General features: G+C 48.5%; 1 protein-coding gene across 4 annotated transcripts in view; it reads right to left on the bottom strand.

The window, feature by feature from the left end:
- GATA6 (GATA binding protein 6) overlaps window positions 1-19555 on the bottom strand; it is a 34235-nt gene extending 14680 nt beyond the window's left edge. Inside the window, exons 1-8 of one of the 4 annotated variants that reach the window (XM_018039632.1) lie at window positions 17985-19555; window positions 17816-17878; window positions 17050-17159; window positions 14470-15638; window positions 10157-10323; window positions 6369-6494; window positions 5192-5279; window positions 4995-5098 (exon numbers count right to left, since the gene is read on the bottom strand). In XM_018039632.1, coding sequence (XP_017895121.1) covers window positions 4995-5098; window positions 5192-5279; window positions 6369-6494; window positions 10157-10323; window positions 14470-15595 — 1611 coding nt within the window. In that variant the 5' untranslated portion in view covers window positions 15596-15638; window positions 17050-17159; window positions 17816-17878; window positions 17985-19555. The other 3 variants (XM_018039633.1, XM_018039634.1, XM_018039631.1) reach the window with 3 other exon arrangements.

The following is a 20500-nucleotide window of genomic DNA, read 5'->3' on the forward strand; positions in this document are numbered from 1 at the left end:
TGACTGCAAGGCAAAGGCTACTCAGAATTTGTGTTTATTTCAACATTATGTGTTCAATGATGACTTCAACATTATATTTGCACTGTTAATATAAATTTAAGTAGGCTTTCACTTTTTAAAATAATCCTCAACAGAACGACTTTCAGGCGGGCAAAATATGTTCAGTGATTTCTTAGTCTCAGACATTGTCTTATTGTTCATTTTCTCACCAAATTAATCCTCCCTGTCCCAAAGAAAATTAAGAGAAATACCCTTTATCTAAAAATTGGGGGATGAGTTACAAACACAAGTATGTGTAGAATATATAACACTCACTCTATGTATGTGAGTACATATCCAAAGTATCCTCCGGTTTTATAAATTTTTAGCTACAAGTCCTAAGAGGGATAGGAATCTACAGAGGCTACTTGTTAAACCTTATTTGGGAATTGCTGAAACAAAATGTTATTATATTTGTCTAATAACAATAACAACAAATACCATAAAAATACAACTCAAGGAATGGAATTCAGTGAAAGATTGAAATATTCCTATAATCCACAGAGAACACAAATGGCAAAGAAAATCTGATGTCTATTCAGGTCCACTAAAGACTCATTTTTCAGTAAATTTACAGATATAGGAAAATTATACACTGAATGAAAAAAACTACTCTGGGAAGTTTAAGTTCCAAAGTCACAAAATTAATCAACGTATCAAAAATTAAGTTCAACACATTTCTCAACCCAAAGAATTCCATACAAGAAATTGATTCTAAAATTCTGATCAACACTGAAAAAAATAAGGAAAAGAAAAATGAAAGATAATACAGTCTAGTGAATAATAAGTGTTATATAAATGAAAGCAAATAAATCATTTATTGCAATCATTTTTTAAGAATTCTAAAAGGAACAAGACAGGGGTTATTTTACTATCAGGCTGCACGGCAGCAGCAACAGGTTTTCCTGTTTTCATAAAGGAGACAAACTGCCCTCCCTCCACCTCCCAAACCACACCACACGGCACGGCCTGCAACAGAGAAGCTGAGTTCTAAGGGAGCCAGGTCAGCGAGCTGATGACCGTGAGAAGGAATGAGACAGAAGTCCAGTTAAAACACAAAGGGGCATCGCTTCTCAGCCTTTTGGCTAAGATCAAGTGTAAAACACAAAGGAGCAACAGAAAGCTAAGACATGCCAAAACGTCAACAGCATGAAGCTTCAGAGCAGTGCAAAAATGATTTTCCTGTCTCTCCCGCTAGAATACTCCAGTCCAGCCAGATCTGCTCAGGTACCAGGTCCTCAGAGGACCACCGCTGAACGTGCCCACAGTGGGGGGGCCTCGGAACGTAAAGAAAGAAGTCCTCTAGGACTGCCTGCTGGTGATCTCCAGCAGCTGATTCTTCAGACGGGAATTAACACAACCAGTCTGATAGGTCTCTTCTCAAAGACTCGACTTCTCTGCTTTAACTCACAATCCTTAAGGAAGGCGGGAGAAGCAGATATGCAGCTACTGATGTCTCTAAGTAGAGCACGTGGCCCGTTTCCTTGTTCCATTGGGAACGTGCCTATGATCACCCTTTGTTCTGGAGTTCGGTTGTCCCTATTAAACTAGGACTTCCCTGCAGGACTAATTTCCACCCCGCCTGTCACAGGGGCCGCTGGAGATCCACGGTGCGGACTTATCACCACAGGAGGTTTAAGGGTCAAGCCAAAGAAGGAACCCTGGGCTACAGACCAGATACACCTACAGAGATACAGCAACATCCCCTTTACCTACAGGGCTCACAAAATCCTATAAGCAGTCGGTCACAACAGCAGCATAAACTGAGACCTAAGTGGGAACATGTCACATCTTTGTCAACACAGCCGCCTTTCACAAATGCTTCTGCCAGCTGCTCACAGATAACACCTCCAGCAGACTCTTCATGGCACCTCCGCTGCCACAGTGGTCACGCACACGCAGAACCGGTCAGCCCAGGAGGGTCAAGGGACCAACAAAGATACACCCTGGCACTCATGGGGACACCACTGAGTCGGCTTCAATTATCCTTGGAGGGTGCAGTTTCCATAAGGCGGCGAGCAGGTTGGCTTCTGCCAAGTAAGCCTGCTTCCCCCAACGGCCCCGTCAGGAGGGCACCTAGGACTCCGTGGCGGGCTGGCCGTCGGGGAACACCCTGGAGCCCAGGTGCCAGCCCTAGCCGGGAGGGACGGATCCTTGGAGGGAAGAGGGGATGATGGGCCGTCCTCTCCACACCGCCCCCACCCCTGCCCTGCCGCCCCCAGCTCTGGAAAGAGCTGTCAGGACGCATTTCTGAGGCCACCTGGGCTCGGAGAACTGCCCTGTCTGCGGCTTGCACAGCTGTCTCCCATGGAAGCTGCCCAGGCTCCAGGAGCTATAGGGACCTTGAAGGGAACTGCTCTCCAACTCCCCTAATCTCTAAAGTACTTTTTTTTTTTTTAATACTAAAATCACTTTGCATCCTGACTGCTAGTGGAAAACTTAGCCTTCCTCTGACAGCACTGGCCGGCCAGCTACCCCCAGGAAGCAAGCTCCCAAATGAGACAGAGGCCTTGGGACCAGCCTCTGGATTCCCAAGGTCCCACTTCCAGGCATGCCCAGGCTAAATCCTGTCACCACCTTTGCACTGTTCCTCCCCTGGAGGGCAAAATTGATTGGACTTGCAAAGAGTCAATTTTGAATTTTTACATCACAGAACCACCACGCGAGCAAAACAGATTCCACCCACCTGGTTTCTAAAGCCTATTGTTGGGCAAATATCTCTCTTTCTGTGCCATTTATCATTCAAATTTAGCTTTGCCTCACTAAGCTTGGACTATAGCACTGACAAAAGCAGGCAGCAACCCATTTTTCAGCCAGTAGAGAGAGACCACTGAGGCTAAAATCGTAGCTGGTCCCTCAGTGATTTGGAAAATCAGAACACTGTCTTGTCTCACTTAAGGCCCATAATTGGCCTCCGTGGCAGTTCAGATGGTAAAGAATCTGCGAGCAATGCAGGAGACCTAGGTTTGATCCCTGGGTCAGGAAAATCCCCTGGAGAAGGGAATAGATACCCACTCTAGTATTCTTGCCTGGGAAATATCATGGGCAGAGAAGCCTGGCAGACTACAGTCTATGGGGTCACAGAGTAGGACATGACTGAGTGACTAACACACTTTCAAGCTACATAATTGCTTCTGAGGACTTAGGGCTTAATAAAGGAAATTTTAAAACAATATTGATCTTTTCATTTCCTTACAAGTAACTTCTATTTACCTGCTTTAGACTCTTTAAGTTACATGTTAGCCTCTCGTAAAAAAAAAAAAGTCCTTCACCAGCATTCACCTTTATGAAGGTAATAAAGGCAAGAATGTTCTTTAAGAACATGTGTCTGCAACAAATAACAGCAAAAAAGCTTTTTCCATTTTGAAACTCTGAACGTGTTTGTTTATTAAAGAACCCCCCCAAAAGAGCTTGAATTGGAGGATAAAGAAAATATCAAATATCGTTTAAAGCAGTTTAAAAACAGATTATTTTAATGTCTAATTTTTGTTACTTTAAGGCAGCAAAAATACAAGCTCCAAGGTTCCCAGTTCAAAGACACCTCGAGGGCAGTAGTTTCAATTTCACCTGCGGTGATTGTTCAAAAACACAAATTTCCAAACCCCACCCCTAGAGACGCTGACTCAGAAAACCCAGGGTGGAGCCCAGGAATCTGTAGTATTTCAAAGTATTCCAAATAAAGCAAAATTCAATGGAAAAAAGAATTACTAAGTAGGGATTTTAATACTAATGTTTCATCCTAAACTAGTCTCAGTGTAATCCTCACCCAGGGCACTCTGTGAAAACCTGCCGCCCCGGGGCCAGCCTGCATCTCTGAGGGCCAGAGTGCGGCCAGGTCATTTTTAAAGGGCATTCCAGGTAAATCTGGGAAACCCTAGGGTGGGAAAGTGCTCTTAAAGGGCATTCCAGGTAAACCTGGGAAACCCTAGGGTGGGAAAGTGCTCTTCACTTGAGAAAAACTGAGTTTCAATCATGGCTTTACTGAAACTAAGTCTGTGATCTGCACCAAAACTCAGGCATCCTCGTAGGGGTGTGAATCTCTCACAAACCCAATTGCTCACAGGCTGATCACAAGGCTGAAATAAGCCTGGGTACAATCAAGGAACATTAGAAGAAGGCAAGGCTGCCCAGCCCGGCAGAGGACCAGCAATTAGGTGAAGATCAGTGAATACAGCAGCACGTGGCTCATGGCAATGACGTTATTGCTTTGGGTCGATGATTTCAAAAAAAAAAAAAAAAGGGAAAGAAGGAAGAGAAGAGGAGAACAGAAAAGGCTGGAGTCAATAAGATTTGTTGTTGTTTAGTTGCTCAGTTGACTCTTTTGCAACCCCATGGATTATAGCCCACCAGATTTCTCCATCCCTGGGATTTTCCAGTCAGGAATATTGAAGTTGGTTGCCATTTCCTTCTCCAGGGGATCTTCCCAACCCAGGGATCGAACCTGAAGCTCCTGTGTCTATTGGCAGGCAGATTCTTTACCACTGAGCCACCAGGGAAGACGTTGATAAGATAAGCAAAAGCAATTTAAATATCATGGGCATTGAGATATATAAAACCATTGAGTTGTGGTACTTTTCCTGACCTACAGTAGAAATATATAGATATACATACATAGGTACGTATACACACACACACACACATATATAAACTCAGATAAAAACCTGGAAATAAAACAATTTAAAGCACTTCAAACCCAAACTTCTTGCTTTTACTTAGGTTAATTCAACCATAAAAAAATGATATAGATCTTAATTAAGAGGTTTGTAAAGTACTTAAGTTTGTCATTTTGTTGACATTTAAATGTAATTTCCTCTAAAAACTATTCTTAGGTATCAGCTAACTAAACTGAACTGTTGGTTTAGATTATTGTACTACCAGATAAGATAAAATTGGAGATAATATACAGGAGAGCAACTCACTAGCTCAGAAAGAGTCTATGCTGTTTTAACACTTACCCCTGAGGCTGCCGGTTGTGTGGTGGGGGAAGCATTTTTGCTGCAGTCATCTGTGTTAGAAGAGGTGGAAGTTGGAGTCATGGGAACAGAATTATTGCTATTACCTGCAACGGTCAAAATTAACCTCATAAATATACATATACCCTACTAAAGTTGGCAAATATTTTACAGTCAAAACAGCATTTTCTTATATTTACCAGAGCAAGCTTTTGACTTATTTATGTTCTTAGGTTTTCGTTTCCTGGTTTGAATTCCCTCTTTTTTCATAGCAAGCGGTCGAGGCACCTAAAAAATTTTTTCACATAGGCCATACGTTTAATAAATATTATACTGCAGAAAAACCAAACCAACTAAAGACCGAACGTCAGTACTGAAGGCCCTCATTTAAAAGAACTTGGCATAAATTTCAATCCAATTTTTATACACACTTCATAGATTCCAACTGCACAAAGACTACACTTTCCCCATCAAATGCAAAGATTCCTGGGCGGGCAGGAGCGGTGCTGGGGGGGGGGGGCGGGGAATGGGGTGATTTGCCAGGTAGAATCTCTTCCCTCAACTTAATGTTTATTGTTTTAAACAACTTTTAATTACGGAGTGAAACCACTGAATTACTTATTTTTATTTCAAAGAGATTGTGAATTCTTCTTTCTACATATACCACGGTTATTTTTCTTTTTAAAATTGGCATATTTTATAATATCTTGTGCTATGCTTAAAATGTAGAATCTTTTTAACTAGAGCTATCCAATGTGATGACTCTTCTGTACAGATGTATTTGATTGCACTCACATTTTTAAGCTATAAACTAGTTAGTGTGCATTTCTAGTAGGTTCCATGGTTTTTTTCTTTTTAAGTGTACAGCTTTTAAAATACACACACTACTATATACAAAATAGATAACCAACAAAGACCTGCTGTATAGCACAGGGAACTATACTAACCTTCTGTAATAACTTAGGAGGGAAAAGAATCTGAAAAAGAATACACACACACATATGGATCGCTGAATCACTGTGCTGTACATCTGAAACACAACATTATAAGTCAACTAGACTTCAATTTTACAGCTTTTTTAAAAAAAGATTACTACCATCTTATCAGTTCTAAAATGCACATTTCCCATGTTTTTGTATTTCTACAATCTGGATGTCTGACTATGGATGTGTGTGAGTTTCACTGGCAGCATTTTTTGTTTCTTACTGGTATGATAATAGTTTCTAGAATAATTAACAGGCCCCTAGATTCACAGACGTGCGTATACAAAAATCCGATCCTTCACCTCCATGCCCTCTCCTTTGCTGATTTTAAGCTGAAACAAAGAACAAACAAGACACTGAAGATGTATACACAGAAGCAGAGTAGGTGGCGCACCCCATGGAGCTTCATGTAGAGTCCACAAGCATTGCACACAGGCTCGCCCTCGGCATTTCTGCGCCACAGAGTGGTGGTCGTGGTGTGACAGTTGGCACAGGACAATCCAAGCCGCCGGGAGGAAGGCTAGAAAGCAGCACAAGAGAGTGGATAGACATAAGTGCTTTTCACATATAAGCTACACACGTCAATGTGTCCCAGCCAGCAACAAGCATGTACCTGGTTATTATAAATAAGCAGTCCCCCTTGAGGAAAGAAAGAAAAAAAAAAACCCTTGAAGTGTAATTAGGTTGACCTTCCTGGACCAAAGTGTGCCCATCTAATATAGATCAATTGATCTGCCCCAGTTCATTAGCATAGATTAAGCAGTCACAATACTGGCCAATGCCTGCACTCACTGTTGTTGTCAGAGGTCTGAGTAAAGAAATGCAGTCACAAACTGCCTGCCAATGTGTAAGTGGCTTTGGGGACTCTTTGCCTCATCTGACCAGATCTATTTCTCAGATATGTGCAGAGGAATAAACTAGAAACTGTAGAAAAGCCTATATATATTAATAGAAATAAATTTTGGAAGATGCATAAATTTTTTTAAAGAAACATATTTTAATACATCTCATTAATTATCATCATGATCACCTATTGCCTGCATTTTCTGTATTATCCATTCTCCAAAAGACAAGCAAATTCTACAACACTGTGTTACTGCTGGCCTTGTCTTGGTGATGCTGCTGTATTTGATTTACCCTGTCAGTATAGTCCTTTTCCTCACGTGGTGGTGGTGCTTTAGTCGATAAAATCGTGTCAACCTCTTGCAACCCCAAGGACAGAGGAGCTGTCCTTGGGATTCTCTAGGCAAGAATACTGGAGGGGGTTGCCTTTTCCTTCTCAGTACAAAGGGTTAAATTTATCAGAAAAGGTCAACTGTCACTCTGATTTCTATGTTTCCTTTATACCCATAACATCCTTATGTGGAGTTTATCTTCTCTAAACTATTATGTGTGAATTATAAAGAAGGGCTTTTTAAGCTAGTCTAAGTTCCTACCTAGAATGACAAAAATCTAAATTTGCTTTTCGATTACCTAGACAGGCAACTTAAAAAATGTGCTATGACATCAGTTAAAAAAAAAAAAAAACCTATGGGGAAAATCTAGGGACCAAAACAAGCTGAAAGATATAGAATTAGGGAAGTTGGCCGGGATGATTAATTTAGGAAAAGAAGTTATAAAGAATAGACGACAAAAACATAGATTGAGCATGCACTGACTATTCAGATTAAAAGACAGAGTTTCAAAATCTTTGTTGGCAGAGTCAAAAGCTAAAAATTGAATTTTGTTTTTACAACTCACGTCCTGTTGTTATTGCTACAGCATACTCTTTACAGACAAGTTGTAAAACCAAAGAGGCACTGGGAATCCTCTTAGCACTGCCGCATTTTTAAGAAGTCGGTGCTAAGAAAGAATCACTTTGACTTTTGGTGGAAAAGAGTACGTTTGGCTGACAGAACTATTTGGGAACTTGCTTTGTTAAAATGATGAAAACATGAACACTTCGGGGCTGCTTCTTTTTTTTTTTCCTTTATCCTTAAAAGAAAATAATTTCCCAGAAGAGCACTCCTTTCTCTTCATAAATATGAAATAAGTAAATTAGGGACAGGAAAGTTCATTTTATAAACAGGTCATTTATGATAGTTTGCAGTGGAATTTGGAGCCAATGTGAGGCAAACTTGTTATCAGAATTTGCCATTATAACAAAGAACTTTATGACTGTCAACTGCAGATCATAAGTGAAGCCAGTCCCCATAAACATGTGAAATGAAGGTGAGCGGGTTATAAAAGTTTCTTGTAACAAGCGATCTCAGTTATATTCATCACTAACAAGGAATTCAAGTTACACCATAAATCTCTTATTTTGCAATGTATTACAAGTTCAAATTCACTGTGATTGGTAGCTGTACTGCTAGCTAAACAAACTTGGGTTCAACATTCTATGTCTGAGAACTAACTAGATCCAGCAAAACCATAAATAAGAAGCCCACAGGAGAACTAATTGATAGACACACCCTTCAATTGGTATCATTTATAACCCATTTACAAAGCACATTGTCGGACCTTGGTCACTGCCAAGACACCTGCCATACAGAAGGAAAACTAATAGATTCAGAGATGTTAAAAACCGGGTTTTGTGTTTCCTGTTAACAGTTATTTTTACTGATAAGTGCACAAAACTAAGGCCACTCTCTAAATATGGATGTTAACAGATCAAATTTAAAATGCCACTAGAAACGAAATGGCTACTATTCTGCCAGTGTTTTGCTAACTCTTGAGAAAATGTTGCCTTTCCGGGCTCAGCCAGGACTCTGTTCAATGTGCCTTCTCCCCCAAATAATCATCACTTTCATTGTTCATACATTGGCTAATGCATGAAGACAAGGAACTTCCTTGGAATATTGACCAGCAGTACTTTTTAAATACAACGCATGTAAGAAAAATGAAAAAACACAGGGAGTCAGGCACAGAAGTTAAGGATGCCCTTTGAGGCAAAGTCTAAGCTGCGGGTGACTAACAAGTTTAAGGCACATACACTCATTAAATTAACCTCGGCCACTTTATTTTAAATGCATTAAAAACAAAACAACCATAAAACTAATTGCTTCTCTTTAAGGTGGCAGACTCACATTGTGATGCAATTTCACTCTAATCTATTTAACACAAACAACATGTGTAGCATTTGTTCCTGCTAATTAGAGTATAACAATTAAATAAATTACTTGGATACTTAAGATGTCTGGCATCTAACTGTAAAATATTTTACTTTAAAAGGTATTAGAGTATGAGTACTTGGCTAAACAAATGTTAGCCTTACAGTGGGGCGTGTGAAAGCTTTCATTTATTTTCTCTAATCAGGACAGCAGTAAATACCCTTTCCTTCTTAAAAACACAGGGGACAGCAAGAGATTAATCCCTGAAGAAAATCAAAATTCCCACACTTTAAATCATAGTGAAATGTGTTGGGATGGTGAAAATCTTCTACTTGAGAAAAACGTGCGGACTGCATTTTCCCCCTCAAGCTCTATGAACAGTAGTTCTCTGAACAGCCAGATTTCAAAATAACAAAAGTTAGAGTAAATAAATTTTTCACTAGACTCAAGGACAATCCAAAGGATGGATGGAATTTGGAGCTAAAACTAATCTGAAGAGGTGGAAGGGGCCCGGAGGCGGAAAGGACAGACTCAAAGGGATTCAAGACGAGCCTGGGGGACAAGAGGGCTGTGGGTTCCATTTTAACATCCATTTTACCGGATGTTACAGGGGAGCTAGATTTCTTCAAGAATCGACTCCAAACCAGACCAGAGTCCACAGTGAAAAGAAACCTTCACTTGATCTGGGGCTGTAGTCTGTTTCTCTCCCTGGAGGTTACTAACATTACTCATTCCTTGGATCTCCTTCCAAAATTATTTCAGTGCACTTGCAAGTACATCTAGAGATGTGTAAAGATAGGGGGTTGGTACTTTTTAAAAAAGACAGTAGCACACCACACCTTTTTTTTTTTTTTTTCATTTAAGGATGTCACTCTGTGTGAATTTGGGCAGAGGGCTGCCTTCATTCCCCTGCGGCTAGTTTCGGGGACGATCTGCCCTGGTGGGCGCTGAAACTACCCGGGACGCCCAATTCAGGTCCGCTCTAGGCCGCGGGCACAGGTGCGGGCCGGGTCGGGCGGGGAGACCCGGGCCCCGCGGGCAGCGCGCGGATCCGGGCCGGGCCGCTGGGGAGGGCGGCGCCCGCACTCACCACGCGCTTCTGCGGCTTGATGAGGGGCCTGCTGAGGCCGTTCATCTTGCTGTAGAGACCGCAGGCGTTGCACAGGTAGTGGCCGGTGCCGTCGCGCCGCCAGAGCGGCGTCTGGATGGAGCCGCAGTTCACGCACTCGCGGCTCTCGGGCAGGTCCTCCAGCAGGTCTGCGGGACGAGAGGCCGGTGAGGTCCCGCCCCCACGAACCCCACAACCCGCACCCAGAGTCCCCCGGGCCCGCTCCCGCGCCCTTCCCCACCCGGCCTTTCTGCTCGGCGGCCCGGCCCGGAGCCGGCTGTTGATGTCACCGCGACCGATCTGTTGACCGATGATCTGTCCAATACTCCTGCACCCCTGGGCGCGCCCCGTGCAAAGCCCTGCAAAGTCCGGTGACAGAGCTAGAAACCCGGCCCGGATCATCCGCCTTCCGTCTCCCCAAGGACCTCGAAGTTGAGATGAGCCGTGGGGTGGTCGGTGTGGGCCCCCTGACCTCTCCTTTCCCACTGTTCCCAAGCTTTTCAAAACTGAAATCCATCATAATTACAATATACCACTTGCCAAAACCCGAGTAAGCTTTGCAATATTAACAGTGATGGCTCACCCCAGCCCCCACCCGCAAATATCCCCGTAAATACGCCGGGACATAACGAGGCTGTTTTCTTTTATCTCAAGTAATTTTTTGAAAGTATTTGCTATGGCTACCACTCTTCCTTTTCCTCCATAAAGAATAGACAACTGAAATTAGAGATACTGTTCTTGAGCACTTTTACCAATTAATTAATACTGACTCCTGGGGGGAAACGCAGTAAGAAATTAGTAAGAACAGAGATGAATGTTAGTTTAATTTTCATGTCACAAAACCAAACACTAAAATATTATGATTTTAAAATGGGTCTAATTGCTACAATCTACAAAATTTCTACAAACGGTCGATACTGAATGGATTCAGAAAATTACCAGCACTGTTCCAGTGCTAAAATCAAAGTTTTTCCTACACTAAAATTTCAACTTATATTATCTATTTAAATTAATATTTGTCATTTTACTGTTTGGTTAGTTTTCCAAAGTTCATTAATTAACCTAAACCTGCTAACTTAAAAAAAAGCCTTTAGAGTAAATGATTTTAACATTTACTACTTTCCCTTAAATCGGCTAAATATGAACAATTAACTAAAGTGAGATGGGTACTTATCAAGTACTTTTGAAAATATTTCCTTTAAAATAACTGTTTAGAGTTATTTATATTACACAAAATTTAAATGTTACAATTTGGCTTTCTTCAAGAAGCCTTTTGAATCAAATTTTAAAGTAAATAAACATTACACTTTAGAGTTTATTTGAAGACTGTGTTAGCAAAACTTTCTATTCTTTCTCTTTCTATTTGTCAGTGGTTGGTTTATAGCTTGTGTCTACCATAAGCTTTTGTAGAGATATTTCAGTCTGATTTGGATACACAAAAATCTTTAATTCAATTAATATTATTTTCCCTGCAAAACAAGTTTCCTTCCTCCTCAAGAAATAAATTTAAAAGAAACTAGCACCCCCCATAACCCCAGTTTAAAGTTGTCATGGGGATACTGCAACTTAGAACACATCACAGAGATTTATTCTTCTCCGCCCTAAAAGCCACTATTGACTACGGTAATCAGTAAAATGCTCAGGACTTCAAGGACACTGAAGTTAAACAAGGTATTTGTCTTTGTTGTTGACTTTAAAATGTTACCTATCAGAGCCCCTCTCCATGGAGAAGTGGGGCATTCCCTGGAGAACCCAGCCCCATGCCTGGCCTCCTTCCCGCAGGATGGGAACAATAAAGAAACTCCCAATAGAAGACTGTGAGCGCCCCAGGTAAATCTCTTTGGTCGACTGAAAACCTAGAGACAAAATGTAAAGCCCTGCTTGGAAAAATAAAATTTAGGAAGTTTGCCTAATTTTTAATTAAGTAAAATCTACAGCTCCCATTCCCTCCATACTTTGCCGGCTCCTTGTTCGGTAGCTTTGATTTTATAAGCAAAATGTGACTTTTTATAAAGCACAAAATCTAACTGTGCTGGAAGCTCTCTCACCAACAGGCCCCCAATAGGCCCCCTATTCATCCTAACTTGTCTGCTTTGGGTGCCCCGGGGAGTGACAGACTCTGGGGAGAAGGGTGAAGTCATCCTCAGACTGAGAATGGAACCCAATTCAGCAGGAAAGCTCACCCCCAGCCTCCCCACCACACACCCACCAGCACCAGAGAGAGGTGGACACACCAGGTTCCCAGAGCACCCAACCACACCCCTGCCTTTGCACTGACCCCTGCCATCCACTCAAATCAGTTAAAAGAATGCCTCCATTTTTTTTCTTTTTTTAAATCAGAGTGGAGAAGCAGAGAATAAGGAACCTGGGAGGAGAGGGGCTGGGGGTCAAGGTCTCTCTAGCAGGGGAATACCTGTGGGGACAAGCAAAATTAAGGTCATTCATCTCCCCAGCTCTCAGACTGGCTTATTCTCACCTGCTTCCTGCCTTCTTAAAAGACTCTTTGCACAAAAGTTGGGTGTTCCCAAACCCTCTCCCTAAAAAAAAAATTCTGAATCTATACAAGACTTTTCTAACTGTGCAGCATCCTACCCAGAAAGCAAAAAAATAGTGATAGACTACGTTTAAAATGAAATAACATAACTTGTCTGTAACTGCACCCAACCCTTCTAAAAGGGTTTTCTTCACAAAACCAATCAGTTTAAACATCCCAAGACTCCTATTCTGCCTTTTCGACTGCTGCTCTTCCTCTGTCCGGTGAAATGCTGAAATGGGGCAAAGGGAAATGGAGGTCAGGCTAAGGTGTGTCCGTCAGGCCAGCAGAGCTGCCCCCAACCCAATTCACACAAGCTTTCAGATTCCCTGCTGGATTCCCAACTTGACAAGCGCCTGACACCCCAACCACCACCTCCTCCCCATCCTTTGAAGATGGGTCTCCCAGTCTCTCCGCTCCCAGGAGCTAGAGGTGGGTCCCTGTGCAGCAGCAAGAGTGGCCTAGCTCTGTTCTCTGCAGTCTCCAAACCTCAACTGGGCCCCTCCCCACCCCCACTCTACACTCAGACCCACAGACTGTAAAGATTTTCGGCCCAATGTTACTGAGAGAGGGAGGTTCAAGTCAGATCCTTCACCTTCAGGCCACTGGCATTCCCAGATTGTCCCTGAGCACAAGACTGGCTGTGCCTCACTTGACCCTCATTAACCAGGACCCCTAAAAGTCCTAAATGAGGAGCCCAGCCCTGGGAAGTGCGAATCCCACGTGGGATAACTTAGGCTGAAAGGCCTCCTTGTCTTTGCCACCTTCTGACACCCACAACACCCCTTAAAGAAGCAATGGACCAAAAGAGTTGTTTGTTAGGTTTGGTTTTGTTTTTTTTTTTTTTGGTCTTAGGAAACTGTCAAGTTATAGCAAACGCGTGAAATACAAAGACAGACCCCTGAAAGCACGAAGAAGGATCCAGAACCCTGCGGTTGAGGAAAGAAGCCAAAACCCCTCTCTCGGCCCAGACAACAGTTCACACCCTCCCAGCTTGAGCAGGACAAACGCTCTTCAAGAACGCGCATTTGCAGGAATTTTGACAACTCTCCCCAGCTCACTCCAAACTGCCCCCAGACATTGGAATGGAAAGCATGAGTGGGATTGGAAACTGAAAAATTACTGGCGTGCACTCTGGCGGAGGAATAGGTGTGGGCGCTGGGGTACCCCTAGTCCCAGACTGGAGGTGGGGTGCAGACGGGAGCGGCAGCCGCAGACACCCCGTCTGTTGATGCCAAGCGAAATGGCCCTTCCACCAGCTTCCCCTCGGGACAGTCACGAGGCTGCCCTCTCTGCCTTCCCTCCCAACGAGACGCAGGGAGATGCCAACCACCACCGTGGGGCTCTTAATAAAAACACTCCTTGAGAAAAACACACTCAACTCCCGATCTTTAGAGAGCTGAATTGGGTACGACTGTATCTGAGGAGAGGGTGATTGCCATGCTCAGCACTCGCCTAAAGTCACCTTCCCAAATGGGAGTCCCACCCCTCCACCTGGGAAAACTGGGGTCTGCGACCAGGCTCAGGCCCTGCCGGGCCCCTCCTGGGCTCACTTTCCCCAAAGGCCCACTGCAGTCCCTGGACTGAGGCGTAGCGGCGCATCTAGTCTCTCTCGTGCAAAACAGAAGCACCATCGCAACGCGGCCAGACTCCCGGCACCCACACCAGGACAGCCCCGGAAACAGGGCCCGGGTCAAAAAGCTGCTCCACACCCGCCTCGCGCCCTCCAACCCGCACGCCACGGCGCGACCCTGCCCCTTACCTGTGCCGGGGCCGCGCGGCACCGGGAGCGGGGCTCCGGCGCGGCTCTGCAGGCTGTGCAGCACCGGGGTCTCGAAGGGTCCGGCAGGCCAGGCGGGCGTCAGCGGGGCCCCTACGTAGGGCGAGTAGGCGCTCGGGTGGTGGTGGTGATGGTGGTGGTACGTCCCGTTCAGCGGCCGCGCGGCCGACAGCGAGCCATACTGGTGCTCGCGGCCGCCCATGGCCGCTAGGCCGCTGCCGCCCCCGCTCACGCCGCCCGCGGCCCCACCGCCGGCCGCCGCGTAGCCCCCGGGGTCCCGGGCCGCGCCGTTGGCTATGGGCGGACTGGGCGAGTAGGGGAAGCGCGCCGAGACGTGCGCCGCGGCTGAGCCGGCGCTGCCGGGCCCCGCCGCCCCGCCGGCCGCCGCGCCGCCTCCGCTGCCATACGGGGGGCTATCGGCCGAGGCCTGGGGCCAGCCAGGGTGCGCTCCAGCGCCCCCCGCGTGATTGGCGGGCCCGCCGCCCGCCCCTTGTAGGTACGGCAGGCCGGGCAGCATGGAGCTCACGCGCGTGGTGGGGACGTAGACCGGGGAGCTCGCGGCGGCCGCGGCTGCAGCGGCGGCGGCCGCCGAGTGCACGAAGCCGCCGGGCGAGCCGTCGTAAGCTGCAGGCCCCTGGCTGGAGAGGGCGGCGAGGGTCTGGTACATCTCCTCCGGCTGCTCGGGCGCGAAAGGGCTCAGCTTGGCGCCGCGGCTAGACCACAGCAGCTTGCTGGCAGTCGCGGCTTGGTCGAGGTCAGCGAAGAGCAGTAGGTCCTCCCAGCTCGACAGGGCGCCCGCGGGGCCCGAGATCCCCGGCGCCGAAGGTCCGTGGGGAGCCCCGAAGGGATGCGAGGCGTAGGGACTGAGCAGCAGCGAGCGGGCCGTGGGTCCCGCCGCCGCCTCCGTGTCGAGCAGCGGCGTCCTGCAGTTGCTGGCGCCGCCGGGGCCGCGCTCCCCACCCCGAGAGCAGCAGGAGGAAGAGGAGGAGATGGGGGAAGGCGGCGTGGAGGGCTCCCGCGCTGGAAAGGCTCCGGAGTCGCTGGCGTCCGCAGGAGGCGCGGCCCCAAGGCGCTTCGGCAGGCACCAGCCGCCGTCAGTCAAGGCCATCCACGGTCCGGCGCCGCTGCAAGCTGACTTTTAGCTCCTGAGACTAGACGGGGAGGGAGACAGGGTCGAGAAGAGAAAGTTTTAAAAGGACTTATCAAAGGCGCGGGCTGCACCGCGTCTCACCTCCACTCTTCTCTCCAGCTAATGAGATTCCTCAAAAATCCCATTTTCTGCTCCGGGTTCCAGGGGCGGGGAAGGAGCTTGGAGCCTGCGCAGCCGCCCCAGGGTCCTCCCAGGGCCAGGATACCCGCTCCTCCTCACCCGCAAGGCGTGGATCCCCTCTAGCTCCCTTCCCACCCCCGACGCAGCATCCTTCATCCGCGCGCGCCAGATCCCAGGGGTGACTGGGAGACTGGCCGAGGTTTTCCTTCCGCCCCAAAGTGGCTCCCTGCCGGCCAATGGCACACAAAGGAACTTTTTAAGGAGCCATGCGAGTCTGTGCTGCCTTATCCTGCCTCCGTACCGCGGTCGCTCGCCCAAAATGCCTCGGGGTGAGGGCTGCCCGCGTGAAAATCATTAGCGTAGGGAAGGCAACCTGTCCCCCGAAAACGAAACCGCCGCGTTCTCCCACTCGGGCTTTCCCAGAGCTTCCTGGACTGCGCTGACGAGACCGAACGCGAGCCCCGGAGTGAAATACAACCCAGCCTTGGGAAGGTGGGGCGCCAGGGCGGAGACCGGAGTCTCAGACCTTCGGGACACACAGCTGTGCGGGATGTCCGCGGGGCCGGAATCTCCTGCCCACCCCACGTCCCCGGCGCCACGCACCTTAGGTACCGCTCGCCTATGCAGCCGCCAGCGCGTGCGCTCACGCCGGCTGGCCCACGCCAGCCAGGCCACCCCGGCCCACCCCGCGGTCATCCCCAGCCACGGAAAAGCCAGACCGTTCTAGAATCGGACGTCGCGGGGTGGAGCGGAGTGCAGAGAAAAGGAGGGGAAAATGCAAGGGGGTGGGGTAGGGTGGGGGGACGTGAGACCGCCCCGGAGCCGAGGCCACCCCAAAGGGGAGAGCAGGAAGAATGACAGGGAGACTGGGAGGGGGTGGAGGAGGGAGGTGAACGCAGCCGGACTGGCCTTCTCGGGGCCGCTTCCTCAAATCGCTTCGGCTCATCGGAGATAACCATACTAAAATTAATACCCACACACAGACCCAGGGTAGATAGCAAGAAAGAATTCTCTGTCTGCCTGACTGCCGGCTCCCGCCCCTTTGCGCCAAGATAACTCTGAGATAAGGCTGAGCGCAGATAAGCGCTTCGGGGAGAGGAAAAGACACCATAAGTTGGTCCGCGGTGTCCCGGGAACCTGGGAGCCTGCCGGGAATGGAGAAGGTAGACACCCCCGGAGCCGATCTCGGCCCGCAGAGGGCCGGAGAGCCGAGGCCAAGGGGCCTGCGACTAGGGAGGGGAGGTGCAGAGGAGGAAAGTGGGGAGCTGGGGCAAGAAAGGAAGCAGCCGAACCTCAGGTGGGCGCTGCGCATGGAGAACAGCCGTGGCGGAGGGTGCTCCCGAGCGCGGAGAGGCCGAGGGCGCCGGCAGGCGAGCGCGAATCCGGGGTCTGCGCGGTGCTGCTGGTGAATAAAAAGGAGAGAGGAGGCGCCTCTTACTGCTCTGCCGGAAAACTGCAGCCTGCGCTCCTGATTGGACTCACCGAGCCCTAAACAAACAGCGCTCGCCGAAGGGTGCCAGGCTGTGGGTCGGAACTGCGTTCTGCGAGCAGCTGGGCGCTGGAGGTGAAGAGGAGGAGGAGGAGGGAGCGAGGGGAGGAGAGAAAAGAGGGTGGGGAGGGGACGCCGAGCGGCGGGGGGAGGGGAGCGCGCCGCCCCGGCAGACAATGAGCCCCGCGCAGCCTGCGGGTGTGGGCTGAGCCGCGAGCGCCGTCCTGGGAGCAGGAGGCCAGTCCATCCAGGGGGCGCCGATCCCGGGGACGCCGGGGGAGGGGCGGAGGTGGCAGAACGCCTGATCTGGCTGGCGACCCACACCCATTCCTCCGCCCTCCGTTACACGCGCGCTCAAGGGGGTGGGTTGGGGGGAGGGGAGGGCGATGGCGCTGGAGGAGTTGACTATGCCCAACCCCGCGCAGCCACCGCAGCCGGAGCGACGCGCTAGCTCTGGAGTCAACGCTCCCTCCTAATAAGGGGGAGACCATGCTTTCCTCCGCCGGCTTTCCCCTCTCCTCTCAACCCAGTAAATGAGCTTTTTTGCTCCACAGTTGTGTGTGACCGACTTTAAACTCTCCCGATCTCTTCTCGAGGTCTTGGTGGCCGTCGGGGGTCTCGTCTCCTGGGATCTAAGAAAGAAAAAACTCGAATGTCCAACTCCCTATCTCTGTCCTACTAAATGTGCTAAATTCCTGGGAAGTTTCGGGAGGTTCCCATCTGCACTCCCCAGCTAACCTGAAACTTTTAATTCGGGGTCACGGTGCACGGAAAGGTTAGTCCCTGAAGTGCGCAGAGTGGAAAGGGGTTTCCACGCCAGTCGCTCCCGGAGGTGCTCTCCCAGTTTGGGTGTCCCGTTTGCTCTGAACTTTCCCTGGAGAACTTCAGGTAAGTCTCAGATAAGTCGTTGGCAAGAGGAGGGGGTCACCTTCCCCGGTCCCAGCGAGAAATACCTCTTCCCCACGCCCCCGCCTTCACATACACACCCCTTCTTCGCTCCCTCCAAATGGTTATCACAACTGTGTACAAACTGATACGGTCCTTGGCCGGCAGGGAGGCTGGAAATGAACGTCGCGGGGTTATCAGCGCCGATCTGTCAGCAGGGCGTCGCGGGGCCGCAGGTTTGTCCTCGGCAGGAGCCGTGATGTATGTCTCGCTCCCTTTCACGCGCAAAAAGGATTTTTTCCAACAGATGTGACCTCAGGAGGCTGTCGAGAGAGAGAGAGAGTTTTAACTAGGGCAAGAGGAGTTGTTTTATGGGAATGGATTTTTACAATTTTTTTTAAGGTAAATCGAAGTAAATGATTTTCTAAAGGTCAGTCTCCCTGAAGTGTGTGTGTGTCTTTGTGTATATGTGTGTGTGTTTCTAGCTGGAGAAGGGAGAGGCGCCTTAGCAGAGTTGAACCAGGTTAGGTAGAGGCTTAGTGAAATAGGGTTTCTAGAGATCATGAGACCTCCTGGCTAAATATATATTTCTTCTAGATTTAACTGTGAACCTGTGAGTCCTAGGGTACAAGGGGACAGGGCCTGGCAGCCCGAGGGAGGAGGGAACCGCATGGAGAAAGTCGGCGATTCTTTTTTTTTTTTTCCCCCACATTCTTCGTTGTAAATTGCTGCTAAACACTTCTGAATTTCAGATTGCTACCGAGAAGGTCCATAAACCGTTCTCATCCAATTTAGTCACTTTTATTACATTCCTCTTTACCTCCCCCGACCACTGCGGCGGCTCCCAGTTTCAGCGCGGCCGCAATTCCGAAAGACTGACGGCAGAAAACTCTGGAAAGGAGACTAGCGACTGGAGCAGGATCCAGGGGCTTTAAAATTTAACCTGGGTTCGATCGACTGCATCTACCCGAACAGATAACCCGGCGTCCGCCGTCCACTTAGCTCCGACGAGAGCTTCCAATGCCTTTCTTTTTTTTTCAACCTGAATTCTGACCTAATTTTTACGCAGACTGAGTTTTGCAAAAGCGCGTCTGTAAGCCGTTACAGAACGGTTGTGGGCATTTGATTTTCTTTTAGTCCAAGGGTTCTTAAATGTTCCTGAGGTCTGTTCTCAAAAGCAAAGTTTTCTTTTTTAAAATACATACTCAGTGAAGTGATTTCTAATGAAACCAAGTTAACAAATAAATCCTTTGGCTAAGTTGGGAATACAGGCTGTGAATGGCCTCCAAGTTTGAACCCAAAAAAGACTGAGCCCCCGTCCCCCCCGGCCCCCCCCCCGCAAGAAACTGATTCCTGCTGTGTGTATTACTTTATATTTGCAATTACGGGGATGACCGTGTAAATTTCTTTGGACAACAGATGATCCCCAGAGACCTGCTTTTCCGGCCACTCCGCAGCAGCCGGGACAGGGTGCCCTGGCCCCCGCACGGCCGGGACAGAGGTGAGAGGTGGGACACACACCAACTTCACTATGTGCGATTTCTAAGGCTCGAGAAAGGACCTGACATTTTACTCCCGTCCCCCGCCACCCCGCCCCAGAACTCCCATCGCGTTTGAGTATTGCTCAGAACAAAGGTGGGGGCAGGGAGGTAATTGTTTGCGCTCTTGCAAGGTCACAATTTTTTTTTAAAGACTATTTTTCTTTTTCTTGCCAATTAACTAAGAAATAAAACTGTTTGACCCATGGAATTGATTTAGACAAAAAGCCAGATTGCCTGACCCTTCCATTTTGCAGTTTTCCCAACGCATCGACTTTGGCCCTGGGGACAACACCCCTGAGGAGCGGCGCATTTTCAAAGCCACCGTCCCAGGGGCCCCAGGCCCGGCGCTCTGAGCTTCCTCTGAGAGCCCCAGCTGGTCCGGGAAAGTGGGGGATATTAGGAGGCGCAAAGGAAGAAGGGCACCGCAAGAACTGGCCAAGGCCTCCGCAGTGCTCCAGGTAGACAGTCATGTCCCTAGAAGTTGTTTCTTTTCCTTTCTTTCTTCCACCACCCACCCCCCCGCCTTTTCTTTTCCTAACGCCTCTCTCTTCCTTGGGGATTGGCTAATCTGGAACGAAATCGTTCCTCTCGGGATCGTTTAGACCCCGGGAGTGGCCCCTCCGGAGTAAGCCTGCATCCCCGACCTGCCCTCCTCATCCCTGGAGGGGGGCTGGCTCCCGGGTGCGGCCTGTCCCCAGGGCTGATTTATTTGGGCCGCGCGCGCCACACCGCTCTTCGCCACTCGAATCCAGCCGAACCCAGCCGCCAATCGGGCGGGGGGGGCGGGGGCCTGGCGGCCAAACGGGGAAGGGTGACGGGGGCAGGGGG

Source organism: Capra hircus, chromosome 24 (genome assembly GCF_001704415.2).
Source record: "Capra hircus breed San Clemente chromosome 24, ASM170441v1, whole genome shotgun sequence".
NCBI lineage: Eukaryota > Metazoa > Chordata > Mammalia > Artiodactyla > Bovidae > Capra > Capra hircus.